The sequence below is a fragment of the Melanostigma gelatinosum genome (assembly GCF_949748355.1).
Source record: "Melanostigma gelatinosum genome assembly, chromosome: 17".
NCBI lineage: Eukaryota > Metazoa > Chordata > Actinopteri > Perciformes > Zoarcidae > Melanostigma > Melanostigma gelatinosum.
The window spans coordinates 21,650,519-21,678,292 of NC_136650.1; the positions used below are offsets into that span (position 1 = coordinate 21,650,519).

The following is a 27,774-nucleotide window of genomic DNA, read 5'->3' on the forward strand; positions in this document are numbered from 1 at the left end:
AGCACACGGTTGAAATGTAAAAGGATTTTCTCATATGTGCTTTTTGGGGAGGGAGAATAAACATGTACAGACACTTCTTGTTAGCACTTGTCTGCAAAATGGACCCCAAAAAATGGCAGAATTCTACATCAATAGCTGTTAATCAGCAGTGTTGAAGTGTTAGAGACAAGATTGCCCTTTATTCTGAAGATGTGGGCCTTTGAATGGGTAGTGTCCAACAACAGCCCCGATAGCTTACATAACCTCGTTGTAAATGGTCCTCCATGATGGAACAGGCCTTCAGTTCTGATGAGCTTTTCTCTCCCACTTGAAAAAAGGTTCACAGTCGAGGCTTTGCATCTCAACTCAAAGCTGCCAATCTGGACTTTTGATTTGATATTCTCAGCATCCAAATGAAGCCCCACAGTGGAGGGTTTTTTCATTCTCATTTTCTTTAGTTAAGTATACGTCTCATTCAAAGTCGGCCTCTACTAAGATAAGACCTCTTAATTTACAAATCTTCTTCGACTAATTCCAGACATTTCCAAGCATGAAGAGATGGAGAGATGACTGAGGGAGAGAGCTGGAGGAGAGAGAAATTAAAACAAAAAGAGAGAGAGAGGAGGATAGAGAATGTGTGTGTGTGAGAGAGAGAAAGTCTTGTCATGTACGGATATAAACCAAACACAAAAGAGCGAGGGTGAGATTGAGTGCTTTTGATAAAACGAGCGATAGAGCTGCTTCCGACAGGATCCGAAGGATCAGTCACGTTCATGCTGTCGAGATAAATAGAGCAAACAAAGTGAAGTCAGACTAGTTTGAGAAATACTTCAATTGCAGAAAAATAATGAAGAATATATAATATGAACCAGCTTATATTAATAGTGAGCTAAAAATCCGTGATACATCATTACATTTTGTAACGATATACCGGTACTGTCGAAACGTAACATCATCTTGGTATTTTGTTTTTGGTTGGTTGTCCGTCCGTCTGTACGGCCGTCATATTGGCACACTTGTTATAGGAGGTAAAGATCAGGAGAAGTAAACATGAAGATCTCCTGATCTCCTGATCTCTCTATATATATAATATAATATATATAATATATATATATATACACACACACACACTCAACAGTGTGCTCATAATGCACTGCTTATAGATATGTCGTGTAGATCTTAAGAGCTCACACTCGACGCTGCACTCCTCTTGGATCCTCAGCAACACACCCGACAAGAGTGCAGTCGATCGGATGAACGCCGGTCGTGGGACACATGCATGAAATAAGTGCGCTTCAGGAGTCGACTTATGTTCTCACTTCGTAGACTTGTTCTTTTCCTCCCACTCTTAAGGGATCTATTTCATACTTACACAGCGGCAGCAGTGCATCCATCCATCTGTCAGAGGAGATTTAGGAGACAATCTGAAACACGTCATAGTCGGCCGGAGGAGCAGGGCTCCCAAGGCCGTTTAATCTAAAGACCGCCGGGCAACCGGGCCGACGGTGACTCGATACTGTAACCTTGCATGGCTGTGTGTTTGTGTTTGTGTGGTAGGTGGATGGGTTGTTAGGAAGAGGGGGGTAGCAAGACCAGAGAGAGGTAGCAGGCAAAAGAAAGACATGGGGAAAGGTCAAAGGTGAAAGAAACAATCAAGTGAAGAAGAAGAAGAAGAAGAAGAAGAAGAAGAAGAAGAAGTGGAGCGAGCGAGGAGGCACAACTATTGTCTCTGATGGAGGCGCCTCAGAAAAGCCTCCCAGCTGCTTAACTGGAGCTGCTTAGAGAGGACAAGAGGAAAGAAGAGAGAAAATACAACCGGCAAGGCAGTAAGAAGTGGAAACAAGACAGCTGTGATCACTGGACACCGGCCACAATGCTGGAATGTTCAACGGAATAGATTTACTCCATTAAAGAAATCAAGAACAAATGAAAAACGGAAGCAAGGAGGAAGGAACTCTGTGAGCGATGCTGCCTTGGCAAGAACTTCTCTTCCTGGTGTCCGTATTCAAATAATATCGATTCAAAGCGATAAAAGCCGACCTATTCTACTCAATTACTGACGTGAGTTTGGTCAGAAGCACAATGCCTAAACACAGGCGCACCATCGTCCTGATGTCCGCCAAAGATCTCTGGAGAACATGTTTGAAGCTTGGTTCTTTGGTTTACTGCTCGTCACCTAATGTTCAGGCTTGTGAGCGCGAATAGAATATTCATATTTCGGTGTCAGGCTGGAGAACCAAGACATCAGATGGGATGGCAACCACCATGGCCACTGATATTGTTCTAGGTTTAGTCGAGTCAACAACAAATAAAAACATTTGGTCTTGTTATCTTCCATGTCCTATTTTGACCCGTTTGTCTTGAGAACATTTTGAAACTGGAGCCGTCAGTGTTTTGGGCGATGGAGGATTGTGTTTAATCATGAGCAGACACCTGATTTTATATATGTTGGATGCATGTAGGGCTGAGTGATAACTTTGTTGTGTTGGCAGTTCTTCCAGTGTTTTAGTTGGTAGTTAAAAATATCTACTGAAGGAAGTCGTGGAAGATGTTTTTAGAAGGTATTGTGACATTTATTTTAAATACCCAGCCCTATGTGCAGCTAAATAAATATATCGGAAGCTTTTTTTCATCATTTTGATTGATAAAGTTGTTTCTGAATCCGTTTTTTCTCGACCCACAAACACGTCATGAATTTGGTTTGATAACATTTGGAAAAAGACGCTTGATTTAATTATTTAGTCACCATTCCAGTTGGAGAAGGCTTATCCTTCTGTCCTGAGAATAATCTTAAAACTGTGAATTGAGCATTGTTAATTACAAAATACATATTATAATCAATCATATTTTCATAATATAAAAGACATATTGTGATAACGTTCTTGGCTATATTGTTGTCACGGGGCATGATGAGGACTCAGACGCACAGTCAGGTGAAAAAAGGGTTTTAATGAACCAAAAACAAACGGAATCCAAGGAGACGAGACGAGGCAGAGCGGGCAGACTGGGAAACCGGGAACAGGATGAGCACACGGGCGGGCGGGCGGGTAGGAAACAAACAATGATCAGGCAGAGGGTGTGTGTGAGGCAGGGGTTTAAATAGTGAAGGAGGCAGAGCGAGCAGGTGAGAGTCATGAGCTGATGAGGTGCGTGTGACTGGCAGGTGCACTGAATGAACTGATTGGGAACAGGTGAAGGGAGCGAGGAGCTACAGAAACACACACGGCAACGTGTTCCGTCTTACATGATACAGATTTTTGAGTGCCATTGAGTATTTGTCTGCAATGTTTGAGTCGGTGTATCAATCAATCAATCAGACTTTATCTCAGACTCGCGTCAGATAAGACCTGTTCACCAGATATATGACCGGGACACAAAATACATGTTGTCAGAGCCGTATTTCAAGACGAACCCCCTGTGGCAGCAACTATTTAAGGATAAAGACAAAGCACACGTGTTCTCATGTAAATGCAAATACAGTACGAGACAAAAGCAAAAGGCCACCATGACTAACTAAAACCTAAAGGGCCATAATGAGCGGAGCAGCAGCTGTGATAACTTCATCCAGATATTCAGTCACACACTCTGCTGTCAGGCTCAGTGTTGGGAGCTGGAGACGTCCTGTGACTGTTAAATATTCAGCTCTTCTTGTCTCTCTCTCTTCTACTCTGACATTCTGTGTCTGCGGATTTTTGCCACTGGGCAGTTCAGACACGTGTTCACAGAGGATTCTTTTTCGTGTCAAACATGTTAGCTGCCGATTGCTGCTGCAGGTTGAACTCTGCTGACTGGAATATTTTTTGAGGTAGGCTGGCTGTGGCAGGACCCCCCCCCCCCCCCCACACACACACACACACATGTAGAAAAAAGCAAGGCCCTGATGGATACTCTGGTTTGTCCTCAACCTTGGTTTAAATGTGTTGCATCAGTACAAAGTACCATTTCATCATCAGTCCTGCTTCATTCCATATTCAGTACAGTTTAAACTAATTTAATGATTCATTCACTCATTTTTTGGCAGAATAAAATTATTTCTATGTTTTAATTACTGGAAGATGAATAACTGTTATAGCCCGACGCATGTTAAACAGCGCTGTGACGTTTCCAGCTTAGCGTTACAGAGAAAATAATCTTCAACAGAACAGTCCTAGTGAAACATTAAACTTCTGTGTATTTAGCGATGAGGATTCTACCTCTGCCGGTCCTCTAACACCTCGGTACACTCGGAGAATGAGAAACTGAGACAGGCGGAGAGACACTGCGACCCAGACAGACCTCAGAGCTGGAGAGCGAGGCGGCACACAAAGTCTCAGCCAGGATGATAACAAACGCTCGGAGTGTCGGGGGACCCGGTGTAGAGGGACGTGACAGTTCAACAAGGGAGCAGAAGTAAAGACAGAGTGTTTGTGTTCGGAGGGATGGGCAGCTGCAGCAGCTGCTGTCACTCATAGTGGCAATTCAGAGATAAAAAGCCGCCGCAAACAGAAGAGTGCAGCAAAACCAAAAACTATTCTGGAGAACCTTTAATCTCACCGGAGCTGATGCGACTCAACATGAATCTGATCGGAACAGCAAAGGTGGCAGACAGCCACACTCAGCTCACTCACTCCTGTATCTCTATCAGCTCCGTCCTAAAACATATCGATGTCTTTCAAACTGTCTGCTGCTGTGATCACAATCCGAGTGTTTGGGATTGAAACCGGTATTAATGAGTACAAAATAGTGGATTACCTCAAAAATATTGAAGGCCGTCTGTGGCCATCCAGAGCTCGACCAGAGCACCTCAAACATCTGTGTATAAAAGTATGTGTTTTGTGTTCAAGGAGCAGTTAGAATGTTAGCATAGCCTAGCGCTGATCAATAGGAACTGTGTTCAGAAAACCAGCATTTCAAAAGCTGTTTGGCTGACGGGTTACGGGCAGACGTGAAAAAGCTCGAGTTCAGACTTTGTACAAGTCAGCATCATGACGAAGTTATTTCGGCATCCTTTTTATCAGTTAATTGCAATTGAATATCATCGACGTCGTTTGATGTGCGGTTCGTCCAGCTGTAGTAAACCAGCCGCTGTGTAGCGAGATGATGTTACGAACCCAGACACACAAGCGTCCAACAGATCTGGGACGTCCAACAAGATGTGCTACGCAGTATTTTGGTCACAGTTAATGAACAGTGGTTCGTTTTTACATGGAGTTCAGCCGACCTCCTCTACAGCGCGTCCTGCACGTGTGACTGGAATAAACACAAACCGTCCTGTGGACAAACTCGCTCGAGCAACACAAATGGTTTGTAGAAATCATCTGTGTAGCATGTAGGTTGTATCCAGTCCTGAAAAGTGAGAACAGCAACTGTGACTGAAGGACAGTGGCTTTGTTTAAAGCCCAAATAAACAGCACACACTCTCATATTCTCACATAGTCATAGTAGGTATCAGTGAAGTATGATTTTTATCAACTCCAATGATACTCACATTGTTGAAGAGCATTTATATCCACGTAAACTTCTGTTTCGAACAATTTGTTTTCACCACATTTTGCACTTTGGATGTCGTCGAACTGCCGCTGATTGAATGCTGCACTCTCTCTTCCATTGTTCTGTCTTTTAAGAATGCTGCACTCTCTCTTCCATTGTTCTGTCTTTTAAGAATGCTGCACTCTCTCTTCCATTGTTCTGTCTTTTAAGAATGCTGCTCTCCAGGCGACAAACAACCGTCCTTTGCTTGAGAAAAGCAGTGGTGACATTTAGCACATGACGAAGGCTTCCTCTGGGTAAACCTCTCTGTACATCCTGTGCTCTCTGCACTTTTATGGCCATATTTGCGAGATAGAGGTTACTGATGTTTCAATGATTGGATCAATGCCTCATGGAGGGATACGACCAACAAGTCGAACAAGATTCAATATCCCTATGCACTTGTCTTCCAGGTGTAAATTCGATTTTATAATACATGCACATATTTGCAGAATAAACACTCCAGTTGCATGCTATAGCAGTAATACGAGCAGCGAGGCTATGTATGGAAATACTCTGGTGGTCAAATGTCCCATATGGAACATTAATGGAATCCATTCAAACGTCTTTACTGGAGAAGAGCTCACTGCAACGTGTGAGATGTATCCATCACGTGCTGGCCAGATCTAACACGTTGCACCTTTAGGGCATCTTAGAGAGGGCATCATTTACAAGGATCCTAATATGACTTCTGTTGACGTTCCCTGGTTAAATATAGGTACATAAATAGATGTACTGTAGTCCAAAGTGGATGTATAGCTTGCTGGGACTCACTGAGTGCATGAATGTAGAACGGAACAGGAATAAAAGAAGGCTGGCAGCGCGTTGAACACGACACGCAGCTGCTTTACGCTCCTCGCCTGTCAGAGTCAACGGCAATGAATCAAACGGAACCTTTCGGTGTTTGCGGTGCACCATGTAATTATTTACACACTTTCACTGCCAAGTGTTTTTTTGACTGAACCGCAGGGAGACGGACTGGATTACATCCAACAGTCATTGTACCGGGATGCAAAATGACAAACAGTCTCCACCTGTCGAGAGAACGCGAGCAGACAAATAATGCATGAACTCAATCCAGTGCTGGGACGCAGTTAAAAAACAACAAATCTCATCAAACTAACAATGCTAATTAAAAACGAGTATGAAACAAATGCTTATTTGCTCTTCGTCAAGGATTCACATGTAAAGTGATGATTTTGTTGCTGGTAAGATGACCTGTTGACAAAATACAAAGACACAATACAAAGCCACATGTAAATAGCTCATGACCTTCATGTCAATTATGGAAAAATAGTCTCTGGGTCTTACTGATGTCTCCATAATGTCAAATATAAAGCAGGTTACAGTACAGACGCTTCCCTCATACATTGAATCACATGACTCTCTCCAAAAAGAGAAACGTGTTCGGAGAGAATATAATTTATAAGCAAGAATGAACAGAATGTTAATTCTTCCCACAGGCAGTTAAATCCTCGACCTCTGTCAGGCGTTTTTCCTGCGAACGGCTGATCATGATTTTCAGACCCCCGCCCTCTGTAAACTATCAATGGATAAATCCAAAAAAAGAAAAGTCACGGAGGAAAATAGAGTTCAACTCTGCGTGGACGTCTTCATTTGCTTTCACCGCCAACGATGCTGACTCACTGTATGCTTCCAGAACAAACACACAGCATGTGCTGAAAAGTATCACGCTGGAGATGAGCGACAAAGAGCGACTCCTCAGCTGCTGCAACAGCGTCCAGTGTTCTTGGACCCGCACATCCAGCCCGTCCTCTTCCAGATGTGGAGTTTGTCGGCCTTCATAGTTCCTGGTTCATAAATACGTGGATTATACATATATGAATTGATTTGTCAGAAATAAACAATCTACAGAGCATTACTTTTTGTAGGAAGAGCTGAGAACTGCTGCAGTTTCTTCTTTCACTGTACAAAGTTATTCATTTACTGTTTTGAGTGTCAGAGCAATCGAAGACTATTTGAAACGAAAGGCCGGCAACAAATGTAAATTCAAAACAGATACATTTTTCCATTCATAATTTAAAAAATTAAATCTGAATTCTTCACACTTTAAGTCACCCGTTGACTTTATTAAGTTTATAACAGGTTTACAGTTCATAAAGACATAGACAATGTATCTATATATACTGTACATGCATAACATACAAAAACCGGTACAGATACAGAAAAGGTGCCTTTTGTGCCGAGGGAGGAAGGGATGTGTTTTTTATCTGGAGTTCTCCTCCTGAGGTCAGTGAGTGTGTGTTTTACTGTCTCTAACACTCTGATCTATCACATGACACATCTAGTTTTCCACAGTTTAAAACATGCTGACAACGAGTTGAAAGGAAAGCTGCTTGTTTAACGGGCGTCTTCTCGTCAGCAGTAACTGAACAGGACTCAGACAGCAGGTCTCCGTTTACCTCCCCTCCTCCTTTTGCTCTCCTCGGGAGAGGAACTCCCGTTTGGAGGGGAAATGACGGAGACCTACGTTTGATCGGATCCCAATGTGAACAACATCCGATCTCTAAGCGTCTGATAGGATTACAAAAGAATAAAGTGAAACCACGTTTTGTGTGGATGATTTGTTTTTCTTTCTCCCAAAAATCGGATGAAAACCATGAGGCACTAAAACCAGAATCAAATGAAATGGTATGAACGAAGCCTGTGATGCTGTCCACTGCGACAAACGTGGAGATGAAACCTGCAGCGGACAGACGCGGCCTTGAAAGCATATTAACCCTGTCTGGCAGTGAGTTTAATGGATGAATCCCGAGCCTCTCCACCGGCTCCCCCACTGTACTTCTCACTGTAGGGGAGCTTCCGCTGAAAGCCTCATTTGTAAACCGCGCTTGTTGCTCTTTGGTTTGTCAGCGCGCAGCCTCTTCCTGGATGTAACACCGAGAGACGAGGGTGTTGATGAGTCGACCTGGCAGCTCAGCCCGTCCCTCCGGTTCGCTCAGCCGGCGGTTAGACTCGCACCCGCATTCTTTAGCTAGACGAGACGAGAAAAGACAGTCTTCACCCAGAGACGTTTACCTCTCTGTTTACTATGCTCATTATCTCTGTAGTGAGCAGTCGGACCCCTCCAGGTTTGAGACGTGCCACAGTCTACATCTCTCAGCCTCATAGTGTTTTCCTTTCAGTCACATTGTGCATCTGCCAAATAATGCTGGACATATTTTTTTTTGCCAAGCAAAGTGACATGTAATTCATGACATGCCAGATATTTCTCTTCCCCCATAATGCCTCAGTGAGTGAAACGGTCATGTGAAGTGAATCGGCGCCAGCAGGGAACAAATACGCTCTTTCTGTCATTGTGTATCGTGAGCTTGTCTTTATTCATCGCTCCAATGTCGAGGTGAAACATCAGCCAATCATGTGTTTCTGTTTCACCCTGTTGTGTTGTATCTCAAGAAAGGTGCTGTTGGCCAGTTCCCACTGTATTTAACAGTATCAGTGTGTCAACGAGCATTTTAAATGATGTACTGACCCGTTCTGCAGCTGGCCACGCTTGGCCGTTTTGCTGCTTTTTGACACCCGACCGAGCCCCATTTGGGGTTTGAGCGAGACCGTTTGGGGTGGTACCGTGGTTCCGAATGGACTTTTCATCAAGAAATATCAAAAATGCTCCAGACATATTAAATACAGAATTAACAAAAAAAGTCTGGGCAAAATCATCATACCAGCCATTTTACACAATTATACACAATTATACACAAACTAATTCAATAAACTCGAAGATTTATCACAAAATCACGGATTTTTCTCCAAAAAATCGGCGAACTATGCACCCGATTTTCATCTTCCATCACAAAGCTGGCAGCGAACATGGCGGATGGATATATGATTTCGCACTAGGGCTCCATACCGAGTCGAATCACGGTCTCCGAATTCACCTCCGTCAAACACACTGCTCCACAGAAATAAAATTGAAAGTCAGCATACCTTTTGGTGATTTTGGTGCCGAAAAACGCAGGTAATCCATTGAAATCCGATGCAGCGGAAATAGTCCCTTTCTCCACTCTCTCTCTGCAGTGAAATAAACGTGCTGGCACCTTCTATGAGGAAATGGCCAGCATTGTTCTGCTGGACCAATGGATTTTACGCATGGGGGCTGTGCCAAGCATATCGAGATCTTTAGTGGATAAAAGGCTGTCAATCTTCGGAATAACCCGCGTAGTGCTTTCGCTACTCTCTTCCGCGTTCAACAAGGTGTCACATGATGAAATCCGCCAATCACAGGCCTTACAGTTTGCTGCCTTAAATCAATGTGCTCTCATATACGTTGGACCAAACATCTGAAGTCTCTCTTCATAGGTTTCAGGGGTCACTCTACAAAACTGTACAACAGCACACCGGCTGCATATTGAGACCAGTGAAAAAAAGCTCGGCGCAAACACAGTTTGACTTCTCTGAAAGTAACAATCTCCTGCTAGCGACATTAGCAACATATCGTTACAGCACCACAGGGGGTCATGGAAGCCGACCGCCGTGGAAGGTGCAACGCAAGACCCTCCTTTTTCAGCAGTGGTGTGAAAACACTCAACCCTCACGGTATCAGACACACGTAGCGTTTCCTGGTTGTGACACGTGTTCAAATGATGGAAAGAACGCTAATGGGAAGTCAATGAGGATCACTCTGTGATTGTGAACGCAACAATTAAACACATCCATGTGACAATGCAAAGGTCAGAGCTGATGTAGTGTAAACAGTGATAAATACCGATGATGGGTGAGAGGAGAAGTGGACGGGACTTCAAATCACAGGACAGGTTTTCATTATTGTGAAGTTACGTTGTCCTGAACCTAACCGAGTGCTTTTGTTGCCGAAACATTAAAGAGTGTCCGTTTCTGTGGTTTGCGGTTGACAAAATAACTAAACCGAGGCATTCGAATTCAAACTCTCATCTCAAGTTACAAGTTGGTGGCAAAGGGTTTCTGTTTCTTTTTGTTTGACCATACCAGCAGGACACGGTTCATTTGTCCAGCCGTGACAGACATTTGATAAAGTGGTACTTTATAGATGACAGCCTAACTTCTGAAACCGTGTCTGATATTTGCATATGTGTGTGTGTGTGTGTGTGTGTGTGTTGCAGAGCCCTACAGCCCGGCGGTGTGGGTGATGATGTTTGTGATGTGCCTGTCGGTGGTGGCTGTCACCGTCTTCATCTTTGAGTTCTTCAGCCCCGTGGGATACAATCGCAGCCTGCAGAGCGCCAAGAGTAAGAGACGCCAATCAACGTCCCGCTTTTATTCCCCACTGTGGAAACAATCACTCCACTCCCACGCCTGTTTATTTATAATAAAAACAACAGCGACGGCGCAGTGGTGGTTTGATTTTTGACATTTTTACAGTACTTGTCAGTTCATCGTTTGTTCCAAACCGTTTACTGGCTGCGGCATTCATTTTTAATAATCATTCGGAAATGTTATGCATTACTTTATTATAAACTGACACAAGTGGAATCATTCAGACCCGGAGTGACAGGTAGGTGTGTGCCGTCGCTTCTCGTGTCTTCTGTGCTAAAACGCCTTTGCTTCTGTCCCTCTTCATTCTGAAACACGCTGCCTTTCAGCTCATCCTCCGTTTCTCGTTACCTAATCCTCTGATGCTATAAGACTTCCAACAACAGTTGAAAAGTCCACTAACCAGCTGTTCTGAACTGAAGGAGCCCATACGCACCCTCACTACTCTTCTTACCAGCAGAGATCGAGTCAGACTCACTGGATTCAGACGCTATAAGTTTGCCGTCGGCCGCCTATTTCAGCCGGCATTCTGAAAGGGCACCGTCGCTGCATCTTGTGCTTAGCGCTGCCCAAGAAGATTGTGATTGGTTAAAATAAATACAATACAATACAGACCTTTCTTTGGTGCAGATGAATGCCCATGATTTTGGAATGTTAACCAATTGGCTTATGAACCGTACCATCGTTCTCACTATCTAACTTTAGATTTGACACGAGCTAGCTTAATATCCAGCTGCTAGTTTCTGTCAAAGTGTCCGCAATCTCCTAAAATCCTGATTTCTATCTCCCAGAGTCAGGTGGATCCAAGTTCACCATCGGGAAGTCCGTCTGGCTGCTCTGGGCGCTGGTCTTCAACAACTCTGTGCCTGTGGAGAATCCCAGAGGAACCACCAGCAAGATCATGGTGAGTCACTCCACCTGACTCCACCTGAGCCGCTGATCGTCTGATCACTTGATTGTTTCATTTGTTTGGGAGCTGGATGACCACGCAACACCTAGACGGCAATGATTATTGTGATATTATCGCCACGAGTCTTCAGCAAATCAAGCGGCACGCTTATTTCATCATTTATCAGAATCAGATCATTTTTATAGTTTATTGAAGAGTTTAAAAAACATGGTAAATTAACACAGATACTGTATTTATGAACACATTTGAGGCACTTGTACTGTGATTGTATGATTATTCACCTTTTATTTATTATTATTCTACTATATATAGATATATCTATATATAGTAGAATAATAATGTGTATATATGTAAATATATATATATATATATATATCTATATATATATATATATTTGCGTGCCCCCATTTAAAAGTGAAATACATTTGTGGATTTTACGAGCCAGTGCAATCAGTTTGAGACGTCCTTCACTTGTTTCACAGCAGTGGTATTTTTAATACCTGCTGTTACTCTATGTTGCCACGACATGAAGAGGGAAATCAGTTCAAAGCTTGCCCCCCCCCCCCCCCCTCTGCAGAGCAAAGAGCCACAGGAGGCGAGGAACTTTATTCTTCTGCTGTCACAAGTGCTTTCCACAACAACCCCAATCATCACAGGAGCTCATTAGCTGCTCAATGGGCTTCACAAAAGGGGGTCAGAGGAGAGGTTCTCAGATATCTTTCTCTGTAAATAACGTCAGAGGAGAGGTTCTCAGATATCTTTCTCTGTAAATAACGTCAGAGGAGAGGTTCTCAGATATCTTTCTCTGGAAATAACGTCAGAGGAGAGGTTCTCAGATATTTTTCTCTGTTAATAACGTCAGAGGAGAGGTTCTCAGATATCTTTCTCTGTAAATAACGTCAGAGGAGAGGTTCTCAGATATCTTTCTCTGTAAATAACGTCAGAGGAGAGGTTCTCAGATATCTTTCTCTGGAAATGTTGCAGTCTTTAGTTAAACTGCTTTGCTTTACGCACCTGGTGGCAGGAGTCGGTTTGATGGGCTGCAGCGTTTTTATGGAAGATTTGTTGTTTAAATACCACTTCCAACTATCATTTCACACAGACGCAACTAATCACAAGCAACACAAAAGATAAAAAGTCGTCTTTAATTGAAAGCTTGTGCTCAAAATGACTTTCATTTAATTGTGAATTTCTCTTCCCTGCATAAGCCAGTTCAGGGTCATCACTGTCCATCCCTGCACGCTCTCTATCGATGAATGACAACCATGTATAATTCATGTCATACATTAAAGTCTAATAGGTTCTACATCAGCCGAGGGCTCAAGAACCTCACAGGAAGTCATTGGAAGCGAGGAGTCCATCCTTCAACCCCCCTGTTAGGACGAATCCTCCATCTCAAGCGTCCTCCAGCAAAACACTTAATTCCCATCCACTAAGATTACTTCTTTTTAAATTACGCCTCTGTTGCCAGAGCGGAGAGTGTGCATTGTTCATTGTGTTCATTAAGACAATTATGCAAATGAACTTTTGGCACAAACACAGAGCACTGTGGAAGCAAACAGCCCTGTTCATCACCGACTGCAAGTGCAAAGTTAGAGCGGGAACTGATGCACTTCTCCCACTTGATCCTGGCTGAATGTCAACAGTGCAGCATCTTGCAGCAATAAAAGCCAACACTTCTGCACAGCGCAAAGTCTTCACGCCAACTCCTTAAATCACCATTCAAAGGATCTTTTTTATGTGCGGCAGTAATTTGGGTCAACTGGTGTTATCAAGTATGGGAATTGTACTTAAATCTGATACTTAAGAGGCAATACTACCGTGAAAATACTCCATTGCAGGAAAATGTCCCGTTCTAGAAACTTTACTTTGGTGCAGGTGTATTATCTGCAAAGCTTTTGCAGCAAAATACCAAGTAACTATAGCTATCAGGTACATGTAGTGGATTGCATAAAAGACCAATGCTCATACAGAGTACCTCAAATGTGTACTTAAATACAGTATCTGTGTTAATTCACTGTTTTTTCATTATTTGTGTATATGGCTGTGCCGGACATAATAAGATATAATGTCAGGCTCCAGAAAGAGATTTCCAACTTGTCACTTTATCATTGCGACTTTAAGTTCAAGTAAGAAAAGGACTTTCTTTGCTCGGAGGCTCAAGAGTCATGCTGATAAATACTACTCAAGCCTCCAGGCAAGACACCGCATCAGCAATGAAATGCCAAGAAGTGGAAAAAGAAGTGTCACTGAAATCTTAAAATACTTCCACACCTGTCAGACTGAGCCCTCCTTGATCTTCCTCCTCCAGGTGCTGGTGTGGGCCTTCTTCGCTGTCATCTTCCTGGCCTCCTACACTGCCAACCTGGCTGCCTTCATGATCCAGGAGGAATACATTGACACGGTGTCAGGGCTGTCGGATAAGAAGGTATACCGTCTGGGAGGGATGGGGTTAATGGATGGCCGTGCGTACGATGCGTGAATACTGTAGTGTACGGCTACATAACCTGAGGTTAGTTTCTGAAAGTAAACAAACAGGCGAGAGAGAGAGAGAACGAAGAATTAGATCATCCTACAAATGTTGTTTTGTTTCTCGTCTATCTCCGGGTGGGCAACTTCAGAATAGCTTGAGTTAACAGAAAGAAGTGAAATACTCCCTCTTCTTCACTTTCTCAGTGCAGTTTCAGCAGAACCCACACAATCCTGCTGCTCTGACACTTTAAAACCTCGTCTCTTTCATCAGTCTCCCCCCTCAGCGGCTCAGGAAAGTGTGGCAGAGAAGCCGCTCCTCCAAAGCGAAGGCGTCGACTCTTTGCAGAAGTTCACCCAGCTCTCCTCCTCCACCTCTTCCCCTCCACCTCTCTTTAACGTCCGTCTACGCCTTTAATCTTTCTCGTCTTCTTCTCGTGCGTAGTTCCAGCAGCCGACGGAGCAGTACCCGCCGCTGCGTTTCGGAACGGTGCCGAACGGCAGCACAGAGGAGAACATCCGCTCCAACTACCCCAACATGCACCAGTACATGATCCGGAACAACCAGAAGGGTGTGGAGGAGGCCATTGAAAACCTCAAGTCTGGGTAAATATCCCACGAAATGTGTTCGTATGTCGTCCTCGTCCTTGAACGAGGACGTAGAAAGAATGCAAAGGCCCACACAGGGCGGACGGGAGGGGAGGTGGATGGCTCCAACAGACAGCGATCTGTTAACCAGGACACATTGAGAAGTCAATGTTGATGTTTTTGTTTTTGACTTGCGTATTTCCGTAACGGCACTTCCGTCATTATTTTACCCCAAACTATGATCTTTTCAGAGACCAAACTAAGTAGTTGTGTTGCCTAAACCTAACTGAGTTTTCTGTGATGAAGGAAGTTTATTTTAACAAAGTTCAAATGAATATAACGAGCGGAAATTTACACATTTTGCTGGCTTTCGGAGGAAAATGCACAACAAATGAGGAGTAACGTTTCGCAGGATATCATACGAACCGATGTCAGAGGATGCGTTTGACGAGTTGGGACGAGAACGTGTTGGAAGGTTCTGTCATTTTGGAGCCAACCGTCCATCCCGACCTCCTCCCTACGCTCACTTTGACGCGCTGCCGTATTTGATGAGTTGGGGGTGACAACGGAAATACAGTCCTTTACAATCAGGAAGGGAAACGGCAGAATGGAGTTACAAGGAGACACTGAGTCTTGTGACCAATAATAACCTTCTACTGTTGAACTCTTTTCCTGCTCCAGTCCTGCTGTAATCCACAAGTCAAAGCTGCACACCTGTTGCAACACCTTACTTTAAACAGAAAGCACCCATCCTCCTCTGCTTCTGTAGGTAGATGTATTTTTGTATTGTTGACGCGAGGCTGCCGTCCCCGCCGCGTTTCAAATACAGGACCCGTTTGTCTTTCTTAACCTGTTAGCGTGTTGCTCTTCCTCGCCTCAGGAGCCCCAGCTGGCTGTTGTAACCTGAGCAACCCCGTCAGGATCACGCCTCCCAAACGAGGCGTGAGAAGTGGGGAGAAAAAAATAACTTGTAAATAATACATGCAACCGCAGTGCAGGGGGAACATCCCGCCGCCTCAGCACTGCCTGCCACTCAGGCGCCTCTTGTCTTCAACGAGGGAGGTTTATTATCTTCCCGGGGGGGGGGCCGCGAAGTACACTTGCCATAAAATATACACTTATTCGGAGGTGGGAGGGAGGGGGAGGAGGCGGCGGGGGAGTGATATGCAGATGAGGGTTCAAATGTTTAGTGAGACAAGCAAACACACTTTGAGACAAGCAGCGTCCGCAGTCCTTAGCGGATTTGACGTACCGTGTTATTAAAACTCCCATGATGCATTGCTTTTTATCATCCATACTCATACGCCTTGTCCCTCTTACATCATCATCGAGCTCCGTCTGTCTCTCCCGTCAGTCTTTTTACCATCTCTCATGATTCACCGTTTATCCGTCTCCTCTCGCTGCCTCGCTCCCCGACGTTATTGACAGAGGAAACGTGATTTACGGAGGAAACGTTATTTACGGAGGAAACGTTGTTTACGGAGGAAACGTTGTTTACGGAGGAAACGTTATTGACGGAGGAAACGTTATTGACGGAGGAAACGTGATTTACGGAGGAAACGTTATTTACGGAGGAAACGTTGTTTACGGAGGAAACGTTGTTTACGGAGGAAACGTTATTGACGGAGGAAACGTTATTGACGGAGGAAACGTTATTGACGGAGGAAACGTTATTTACGGAGGAAACGATATTTACGGAGGAAACGATATTTACGGAGGAAACGTTATTTACGGAGGAAGCGTTGTTTACGGAGGAAACGTTATTGACGGAGGAAACGATATTTACGGAGGAAACGATATTTACGGAGGAAACGTTATTTACGGAGGAAACGTTATTGACGGAGGAAACGTTATTTACGGAGGAAACGTGATTTACGGAGGAAACGTTATTTACGGAGGAAACGTGATTTACGGAGGAAACGTTATTTACGGAGGAAACGATATTTACGGAGGAAACGTTATTTACGGAGGAAACGTTGTTTACGGAGGAAACAGTTGAGCAGTGCATGCCGTCAAAACAAAGCGGCATGACAATTCCTGTATAACATCACTCCTCCATCTCTGTCTCGTCTTTCTCCCTCCTCTTCTGACTCCCTCTTTCTCCCCCTTATCCCATTTTCTGCCTTTTTCCAACTACCTTGATTACTCCTTTTGCTTCTGCGTCTCGCTTCCTTTCCTCCTCCCTCCCTCCCTCCCTCCGTCCCTCCCTCCAATACCATCTCTAACCCCCTCCTTTTCTTGTCACCCACCTCCCTCACATCTCCCCTTGCCTTCACCTCTGTACTATCTCCCATCCTCCAGTGCAGTCATCCCCTCCTCCTCCTCCTCCTCCTCCTCCTACATTTCCTGGAAGACTTGGGTAGTACAGTGCAGCTTCCCAAGTGTGAATATAAATCAATGTGAAGTCGAAGAGCAGGTGAAGTTACAAATCCATCATCAGATATCAATCATCAGTGTGAGCCGAGCTGCTACATTAAATCCATTTTTACATGAAGTGTTTCAGCTCTCTTGTATTGTGCATCCAATTTTCCTCATCAATGCGTTTTCTTCAGTGAGGGATGTGAGAGTGCTTTCTTATTTTTTAATTAGTTAGTTAATTGGATTCGTCTAATGAATGTCAGAAAATAGCAGGATATGTTCAAATCATTATTTCTTGTTTATTTATATTGAAGGTCCCCATTATATAAAAAGATAGATTTGTATTATTTTGTTCTTGTTATGAAGCAGATCGAGGCGCTGTATGAAACTGTGAATGTTTTAAACGGCTCAATCCACAGAGAAATGCACACAGACAGTATTCAGAGGCTTCTGTGAGGTTGTGACGTCACAAACTATTCAGTCACCGGCCGTTTAGTTGGGGGAACGCTGGAAAAGTGTTGTGTGGTTCGTTGCCTCAAAGCTTCATTCTTAACATTCCAGTGATTGTTGTTGGTAACGTTGGCTGAATGTCCATAAAGCACGTGTCGAAGTGTCCCTGAGCAAGACACTGAACCCCGGTTGCCTATCATTGGCAGCCCATCCATCCCTATATACAGGGATGGGTCAAATGCAGAAGTCAAATTTCGTGTATGTGTATATGTATATGACAATAAAATCCTAACTTTAACTTTAAAAAATCCTAATGTTAGTGGGCCGTACGGGGAAGAGTGCAATGTACTTACCGCACTTATAGCCTCTTATGTTGCATGTTTATTATTCAGTTTTTTTTTGCCGTTGCATCCTATTCGCAAATACTTTGCGGCCCGTGTGCCGGTCCACGTCCCGGTGGTTGGGGAGGGACTGCTGCATCACAGTATGTAAACACGTTGAAACATGTTGAGTGTGAAGCTGAAAACGGGGCTGATGCATCACTTCTAAGTGTGTTTTGATGTCACGCATTTGGAGCAAAATGCATTTCAATAAACACATACTTGATCGTTCCACGTACCGTCTTGGAATACAGCAACTGATTTCCTTTTCATTGCGTATAACAGACAACATTAAGTTATGTAACGTTAAGTGCAGTGCTCTCGAAAGACGGTGAGAGTGAGAAGAGTGAGAATCGCTGCTGCTGCTGCTGCTGCATTGTATTCTGGTCTATTGAGGCTGCTGCAGGAGGAGAACTGACGTCTCTGCCTCCACTATGATGAAAAGCTCCAGCAATTGTTGACTGTTTGTGCAAAACAAGTCTCTCTGCCTTCTTTTTAGTGTCAGTCTCAGCAGAGCTTTATCCATCATCTCTTGTCATTTTCTTCACCAGGTGCACTTTCCCTGTCGTCATTTAGCTCCAGGTCAGTGATTTCCATCTCTCGGGTGTAATTTACCTCCTTCCTTCGTTCCCTGCAGGAAACTGGATGCCTTCATTTATGACGCCGCGGTGCTGAACTATATGGCCAGAAAGGACGAGGGCTGCAAGGTAAGACACAGATCTCTGCACACTCATACACGGTGGCAGCTGTTGTTGATGTCCCTGTGCCCTGCAGCTACAATGTGCTACAAAACCACAAGATCTTCAGCGTGCGTGTGGCCTCGACTTTAGCAAAGAACAACTGCAACAGAAGCACAACAGGCATGCCAGAAGGCACTTTAAGAAGAGCTACGTCTGCATTAAATACATCAAACACACCAAAGCATTTATATGTGTCCATCGCTGCCTGTAGCTTGTTAATATTGTCATTTTTGGACCATGCTCATGTTGATTTATTTGTAAGTTTGCATTTGCTGCGGCTCCCACAGCGAGAATGAAAGCAGTGCCTGGTGATCGTTTGTAATAAGGTCTGTGGGAGGCCTGAGCTCCCAGCGGCCTCACACAACAGCCACTGCTGCAGTAATTATTACAACCGATGTGGATCTATATTAATCCCTCCACTGGAAACAATATCCTGCTCGCAAACTCTGGGATTTTTGGGAGACATCGATATTAGAAGTCAGCCAACTGTTTTGCATTAATGCGACACTAAGCGAATAACATTGCAGCAGAAATGAAGCTAATTTGTACTTAACAACTGTGTCTTATGAGCCTTTCTCGGTTCCTGCTCTCGCATCTCAGTCCCACCCACGGGAGGTGCAAGTGGAAGAGGAGAAAGGAGTTAAGGCAACAGGCATTCAACAAAACGAGACATCGGAGCCGTCATTCAACCTCAATGAAATACGACATGTTGCACAGCTGCGTCAGCTGTTAATGTCACGCACCTTTCATAAGTCACCGGAGCTGAAAAGACTCAAAGGATACAGCGTCTCGCACTCCTCGGGATTCACGTGTTTGTGTGCGTACGCCTGGATGCTCATGTGTTCATGTGTTACTCCACCAGGTGATGACCATCGGCTCCGGTAAGGTGTTTGCCACTACGGGCTACGGCATCGCCCTGCACAAGAACTCCCGCTGGAAGCGGCCGCTGGACCTGGCTCTGCTGCAGCTGGTTGGAGACGGTAAGACAGGAGGGCGCTGGGAAGGATGAGGACGGGGGACGAAGCATTTGAGCCGCAAGAAATGGAAAGAGCAGCAAATCTGAAATCTTTTTAGGAAACTGCTCCGTGGGAAGATTGTCGAGTCATTCGGGCAAGAGTGGTTCAGGAAAGAGGAAGGTTTCACGACTGGGAATAATCGTTTTAGTTGTGGTTAATAAAATAACCTTCAGAGCAGTTTGCAGTGTGACATTGCTGAATTGTTCTTCCCCGCTGCCTCCTCATCAGCAAGAGAACAGCTGGGACATCTTGTGATCCCGCAGTGAATGAATGCCCCTCTTATAAAATACATATCCCAAAAAAACCAACACAGAAAACAAATCAAGATTCTTCCTCATCTTGTATTGCCTATATACTGAACGTGTGTGTGTGTGTGTGTGTGTGTGTGTGTGTGTGTGTGTATAAGAGTACCCTGAGAAATGTCTCAAATCATCAAAAAGGCATTGCAGAGGTTATTTTTATGTGTGGGCATTCTCCACTGTTTTTTATGAACAACCACAAGATGTCCACAAATAAATCAGAAAATGAAAATTCAATGAAATCCTTGCAGTTGTGGTCTGTAGCAGTCTTCTGAGTCTTCTTTGTCTTAGAGACAAGACCGAGTGAAAATGTGGTCGATTCCACGACCAAGACCCTCAGAAAGTGGTCTTGAGACCGATCTCTCGTACTGTAACACCTTTCTACATCGAGTGCATTTGAACATGCTGGTCTTCTGTTGCGGTGAATAAAACTGAATGCAAATTATAAATAAATGTCATGTGATCAGGTAAAGCTATAAGAGATTGAGAGTGATTGTAAGTGGTGATACAGACAAAGTTTAAGATGAGGAAGAGAGACAGAGCGGGAGATCTGAGGAAGCGGAGAGAAGTTATGAGGGGTGGAGGGGTAAGGATGTGTGTGTGTGGGGGGGGGGCTGAGGGTCAGGGAAGAAATGAAAGACACGAAGGTTTGAAGAGTGATGAGAGAGATCAATACAGGAAGGTCAAAGGGAGGAAGAGCAGAAAGGAAGAGATGTGTGATCTCTGTTAAAGCTGTCAGATGACACACACACACACTGTTCAAACACTCACACATCACACATTCTCTGTGATTACACACACATATACACAGCCTGACTCTCTCTGAATATATTTCAGAATTTTGTTTTTGTACGCGTCACCCTCGATGAGACAGATGGCACGTTTCTGCCCCGACCTTAAACTCTTCCGTTCCTAAAGCAGTGAGATGTTTATCCGATCTCCTCCGAGCTCGTCTGTTTCACACCGACGTCTGACTTGTTTTAATCCCGCTCTCTCTCTTGATCTTTAAATGTTGCTCTGCAAGTCAAAGGTTTCGTTGTTTGGTCGTTAGCTGAGGTATGAGGTGCAGCATTACTGGTAGTAACTCTGCATCAATGAAGGGATTTAGTGTTGCAGTCTATCACTCGAGGTGAGAAGATGTTGAAATGAAGAATGCTAAACATTCTGAAGTGATGAAGCTTCCACAGCTATGGACAACAACTCTTCCACGGTCGTCTTCTTCTTCTTCTTTGGGGTTTTACGGCAGCTGTAACCCGTAATGTTGCATTGCTGCCACCTTCTGGAACTAGTTTATGGAACTCCAAGCTGCAAGTTCTAATCTGACGTTTTTCTCTCACAGTGCAGGCTCTCTTCCTATTTGCACTGATCCGCACACCAATCGTCCTTCCCACATCTCCTGACCTCTCTACATACTGCAGAGACATGTCCGCGTTCCTGGCGGCATGGACACCTGAGAGACGCTGTCTCTTGTGGCCTCGTCCTCTAACACACGGACTCATGATGCACTTCTTCTGGCCATTCAGCTTTGAAAGTCAAACACACCGACGTACTGTCCTCCTCCTCCCTTTCTCTGACTCTCGTCAGCCTTTGTGACTCGCAGAACGCCTGTGAAATGACTCAGCTTTACAGACAGCAGCACGCTGCTCACCACTCCGCTCTGTTCTGAGCCGGAGTCGGGTAATCCCTGCAAAGACGGAGCCTCAGAGCGCTTTGATACACACTCAATGATAACAATTCCACTTCTTCTAATCCTGACTCAGCGCACAACTCCAACTTTCGCTTGAACAAACTTTCGAACCACGTGTTGCATCTTAAAAATCCTGTCTACTCTGGCCACAACTCTCATCGCACCAAAATACAAATCATTCCTCGTTGACTGGACTCACTTGCGTAACTACTTCTCTCTTTTATTTCCCCCTCTTGTCCTCATTTCTGATTTCTAGTGCAGATGTGTAGAACACGTTGCAGTAGAGTCTTCAGCAGTCCTTATACCCATCCAGTTGGAAGTGTAACCGAGGCTTAGGTTGCTTCCTATCCCCTCCTGGCCCGTCCTATTGTGACCGAACCACTGCTTGGAAGTTAAGTAAAGCAGCAATATCAAAAGATAAGAAACGATCAATGACTCTTCCCCCGAGAACAACTGAACAACGGAGGAACGCGGCAGCCCTAGAAAGACTTTGTACTGAGCCTTGAGGACTGTTGAACGGACTCCGCTGCGGGAGCAGGAGGAGCCCGAGGGTCCGGCCGGACCTTCACTCCTAACAACTCCAAAAGAACCTTTTCATCGCACCTTTGAAATCCAGCTCCCACCGAGCCGTCTCGGCATCTATAAACCAATGAGTATAACCTAAGAAGAAAATTAAGATAACGAATCAAGTGTAGTAACATTTTATGTGAGCTGTAGCTTAACCCTTGCTAACTAACTAAATATAACCTATAAATATCTAAATCTGCATTTAAATTAAATTTCTCAAGTGCATTTATTTGCTTAAGTAGTAAAAGTTCCTCGTGGCAGTAAAAAGTTAAATCCATTGTATGTCTAATAACTGAGTTCTGTAAGGTTATCCTCGAGACCGAATCCACTTAACAATCCCTTACGGTTTTGGAAGTAATCCTAGCCGTTAAAACCTAACCTGGCATTGACCAAGAGCACGGATCCAGAAGAGGGAAGCTGCCATAACCGACGCGACCGGTAGGAGCGCCCGGGGTCAGGGTGGCCCCTCGACCGAGTGCACTCAGACCGGAGGAAGCAGGGTAGACGTCGGGAGTAACGGCAGTTAGAAGAGCCAGGCGAGTTCCCTCGCAAGAACACCAGCTCGACAATCTTTTAATAGAGAGCTGAGTCAGTAAGTAGCCCCGTATCGGGTCAGAGAACCCCAGGATCTAACATAGTCAGGCCCATACACAAAAGAACCAACAAAAAAAACAACATTGTTCTATTGAGGCTTTTAGGGGGTTTGTATTTTGCACAATGAAAGAGACAAAAAATGACTCCAGTGAGACATAAAATAAACAAAAAAGGAGAAAGAAATGTAATACAAAGAGACACGGATGTCACCAAGACACCATCAAAACACAGACACAAATTGATTACAGACACAAAAAAAACAAAGAGACACAAAATGAGCACAGAGATACACAAAATAACTAAACAGAGACACCAGAAGACACAACGTTACAACAGAAATAGACACAAATGACAAAGAGGTGCAAAGAAAACACAAAGAGACATAAAAACTGCAAAGAAATGCAAAAAACAACAAAAGAGGCTCCAGGCTTGTGTCTCGCTCCAATAGGAGAGGTGGTGGGTCTTCTTGCGTGACTGTGCCCGGGGGCCCATTGTCTCAAAGGCTGCCCATAATGACGCTTTGCTCTGTGACAGCACCAATGCAAGGGGCCAGGGGACGGGGTAAGAAGCTACAGCAGAGTTCATCAGCTGCTCTTCAGCTCTGAGGAGCCAGTTGAGCTTCTCTTGAGATTTGTATCTAACTGGTTGGAATGAAATTGTTCCTAAATCCCTGCTACGTTGTCGAAAATGAACAGAATAAAACATTCATTTAAATTGAAGGTCAGGCTGCCTCCGCCTGGTCAGCAGGTCTGCTTTTCACATTGGTGCAGACGACGTGCCTCTCTCTGCTCCTGAAGAAGGTGAGAGAGGAGACAGCCCCTCTGTCTGCTCTTTGTGGGGAAGATTCCTCCTGAAGAGCAGCTGTATGCGCCGCAGACAGCCATGATTCACGTATTTACAGGGAGATAAGGAGGCGGGGGGTAGAGCCGGACGGACAGGGAGAGAGGTGGATTAGATGATGGGAGTGAGCCGCACACTGAATGAACATGTGTATCAGCCTCTATTGTCGGGATCAGCTCGGGGAGCGGGTTGAGAGGAGGCCAGGTCCATCGGGTTGAGCCGGGTTTAATTCAGCTGTCAAGGAACGTTAGAATTCCCACACGGGGGGGGGGGGGGGGGATGTGGCAAACAGTGATTCATGTTAGAGTGAGATTTATGTTTTGTTTGAGCGGATTTGACGTTTCTGTCAATTTGGCCGAGAGTCGCGGTGGTCTAATCTGTGCGGGGGGGCTTTACGAGACCGCGTTAATTAACCCGGAGGTCGATTAACAGTTACTGTGAGCATTGGGGAGAGGAACTTCCTTTGACTGGGACATCTTCAGAGCGTGTGCACGACAGTGTGTGTGTGTGTGTGTGTGTGTGTGTGTGTGTGTGTGTGTGTGTGTGTGTGTGTGTGTGTGTGTGTGTGTGTGTGTGTGTGTGTGTGTGTGTGTGTGTGTGTGTGTGTGTGTGTGTGTGTGTGTGCGTGTGTGTGTGCTAGTATAAAAAGTCCTCTGCGACCGGGGTCGGTGCACGTACGTCTACATGAGACTCTCTGCACATTTGATTCTTCTTCTTCTTCCCGCTGCATTCATTCCTTTTGATTAAAGCATTGATGGCCGGCACTGAGGGTCCCATCACGCTGCAGCTCAGAGTGTGTATCACACATGCGTGTGTGATTCTGACAGTTCGAGCAGGAAGTGTAACGCGTCTCCCGGCCGCTGTCGCGACGCTCTGCCCTCAGCGAGCTCGCCTCAGATGCCAGGCCATCTCACAACCTGCTTCAAAGGGCTCCTCTCACTTCCAGACTCCAGCCGCTGCCTTTTCAATCTCACGACTTTCTCTGCAAATGGCCTCTGATTCTTGGCCACTTCTTTAGCCTCTCTCCAGGTGGTCTAATTTATATTTCTGTGCTTGTAATTTGTAAACATCTGTGTCATATTAAGGCAGGTGCACCTTTATGTGCACTTTATGAATTGCTTATAATTTATAGTGACCCTGTATTTTACTGTGTATACCAGTCGCCATGTTAGCTCGTCTTTAAGTCATCTTTCCTTGGTTTGCTCACAACCATCACTCTCATTTTCCTCTATTTTTATCGTCACACAAATAAGGTTCGACTCTCTCCTCATTTCTCTCTGCTCATGCTGCATTTCATCATCTGTCCCTCTTTTTTTGCCTTCTCCTTCTCTCCTTCCTTTGCTTCTTCCTTCTCCCTCGGGGGATCAAACACCTTGCTCTCGTAACAAAGTGGCAGTAATCCCCTTTAAAACTCTCTCTCTTTAATCTTCTTTTCTGGTGCTCTACTGTTTTAACTCCTTCTCCTCCGAAGTCTTTTCTTTCCCTAATTCGTCTTCTTCACTTTTTCGTCCCATCATCTTGCTCTCTTTCCAACGGGACTTAAAGCAGCTTTCCTCTTCCCTATTTCTCATCTTGTTGTTTTCTTTTCTTTCAGCTTCTCCTAATTCTGACCTCCTTATTCTGCCTCCATCTTTTCTCTTGCAGATGAGATTGATATGTTGGAGCGTCTCTGGCTGTCGGGTATCTGCCACAACGATAAGATCGAGGTATGGCGTCTTCCCTTTCTCTGCTTTTCTCCATCAGAATCTACACTGTGTTCAGAATAAACTAAATGTAGCCCAACCTTCTCCATGGTCAGCCAATCAGTAAATGCGTTCACCCACTAGGGACCCAACTGCGAATATTTTGCTTCAAAAATATTCATACCTGCAGTGATGCTAAATTGCAACAGTCGCAACGCCTTTTTAAAGAAAAGGTTCAAATAGATTTGAGCCGGCAGAGGAACAACTACCGGGGTCCGACTGAACCAGAGCAACGTCGATCAGTTGCTTGCTTGCCTTCGTTTCATTTTGTTTTGCTTCCAAACACAAGTACTTCTAAGGTGTTACCCTGCATGTCGCGGTTGTTTCCTGTCGTTGGTTTGGATCATAATCACACACCAAACAAAACTGCACTGCAGGTCTATCAGAGGAGATCCCACGTCCCACTTGTGGATGTGTGTGCGGTTATTTGGTGATAAACAAATCAATAATACTTATTCATTCAAAGGTGAATGCAGTCTGGCTGCAGATGAGAGCTATGGATGTTGAAACTGCATGAATTAAATAGTCTGAAAACTTCTTTTTTGGGGGTTTGTTTGACGTAAACAAGATATTAATTGGCAACTTACATGTTTTGGTCTTTGCATCAGTGTTCTGAGCGCAGAGGCCATAACATATCACAGATGTGTGCACCGAGAGCAAAGGGTTCTCTGCTGTACTGCTGGTTGTAATTCATTTGTATCTGCTGCCTGGGAGACAAATTGACCCGTGTTGATACATATACTTTCCTGTCCTATCTCTGCCCCTCCCTTCTTATATGCTTTCCTTTTACCTCTTCTGCCTCTTCTTTGTACTCATCCTGCTCTCTGCTTTCGCCTCCTATAATGTTTCCCATTCCTCTCCTTCCTTCCTGTCGTCCACCATCGGTCCTTTTTGGCCTCCAGGTGATGAGCAGCAAGCTGGACATAGACAACATGGCCGGGGTCTTTTACATGCTGCTGGTGGCCATGGGCCTCAGCCTCCTGGTATTTGCCTGGGAGCATCTGGTGTACTGGAAATTACGCCACTGTGTGAAGCGATCTGGTGGGATGGACTTCCTCCTGGCTCTCAGCAGGGTGAGATAAGGCAGCACAGACAGCCCATACACCCATAGCAACACCCCACATCCAAGTGTATTGGCTAACAATTAACAAACACCTGAAACAACTTCTTCAGGGCAAACGCTTCAGAAGTTGATGGTCCTGGCAGTCCAATATCATATGTGCCCTTTAGAGGACCTGCCTGTTATTAAGAGTGCCAGTGAGGCACAGCCCGAAGCCTGACTGGAATCGTACTGGCCGTTTTAACAACACTTCCAAGACTATACTCGTTGGTAGAATTTAGATTTCCAAACCAATTGCAGAAATGGATGATTTTGTTGAAACATTGTTTTGAATACATATCACACAACCTCCTCAAGTCGTGTGCAGCTCCTTTATGTTGGGTGTGTCTATAGTCAAGACAAATGCAGGAACACCTGAGGTACATTTTAACAGAATATCCAGTAATAATTCATGTCAACTAGATTGACATAATTTAATACGTCTGAGACGTGCACACCCTCGACCTGAGAGGGTAGAACAAATCAGTGAATAACTACAGATCCCTGAATGGAATAGATTGACTGTAGACATGAAGTCCACTTCATTCAGGAAAATAGAGGGAATAGATCAAGCAAGGTTAATGAACAGTTTCCAGATAAAATAAAGATATGGACTGCAAAAGTGTCGGTGCATCTCAATACTGGTACTTGTTTCTGGCACTGAGCAAGGCACAAGGAGGTTGAGCCAAAAAGAGGAGCATCGATGGTGTTTATCCTTGGAGTCACGCCAAAAGGTCCAGGAGAGAGTGATGCTTTCCTTGAAAGTCAATAGAGGTTTGTAAGTTCATGCCGGGGACTTCGAAGTATTTAGTATATGTCCTGAGAAAGACTTTCAGGGGTTGTGGTGAAGAGAAAGGAGGGTTAAGGGGGAAGACCATGAATGTAATGAGGTAGAGGGTGGAATTGCCGGAAGGAAGGGAACAAGGTAAGAGCTTGAGGTAATACAGGAATGGGAAATAGATGATGCTGTGATTGGGGAAGGAAAATGAGCAGAAGTGCAAAGGTAAGGGAGGGAAGCTTTGAGATAAGAAGACAAAAGAGCGGCCAAAGAGGAAGCATTTTTTATCGGTGCAGTCGTGAGTTCAGGTGGACGTTTGTGCTAAATTTGAAGAAATCCTCTGCAGCTGATCCTGATGTATCATGTTGACAAAAATGGACCAAACAGACAACCCACGAACATAATGCCTCGGCCTTTCAGCAAATGTCAATAAATGTATGGGAAAAGAAAGAAAAAGGCACAGATTAGGAATGAATATGGAAGAGCAATAACACAAAGAGGGGAAAGGGAAATGAGAGTT

General features: G+C 44.6%; 1 protein-coding gene across 1 annotated transcript in view; it reads left to right on the forward strand.

The window, feature by feature from the left end:
• The window catches only part of grin2da (glutamate receptor, ionotropic, N-methyl D-aspartate 2D, a), a gene marked incomplete at both ends in the record, with an annotated part of 101,588 nt that overhangs the window by 67,393 nt on the left and 6,421 nt on the right, over positions 1 to 27,774 (forward strand). Inside the window, 8 exons of the mRNA XM_079287838.1 lie at positions 10,587 to 10,712; positions 11,529 to 11,641; positions 13,959 to 14,075; positions 14,562 to 14,722; positions 18,530 to 18,599; positions 19,495 to 19,612; positions 25,280 to 25,341; positions 26,280 to 26,450. Coding sequence (XP_079143964.1) covers positions 10,587 to 10,712; positions 11,529 to 11,641; positions 13,959 to 14,075; positions 14,562 to 14,722; positions 18,530 to 18,599; positions 19,495 to 19,612; positions 25,280 to 25,341; positions 26,280 to 26,450 — 938 coding nt within the window. The remainder of the gene's footprint in view (positions 1 to 10,586; positions 10,713 to 11,528; positions 11,642 to 13,958; positions 14,076 to 14,561; positions 14,723 to 18,529; positions 18,600 to 19,494; positions 19,613 to 25,279; positions 25,342 to 26,279; positions 26,451 to 27,774) is intronic.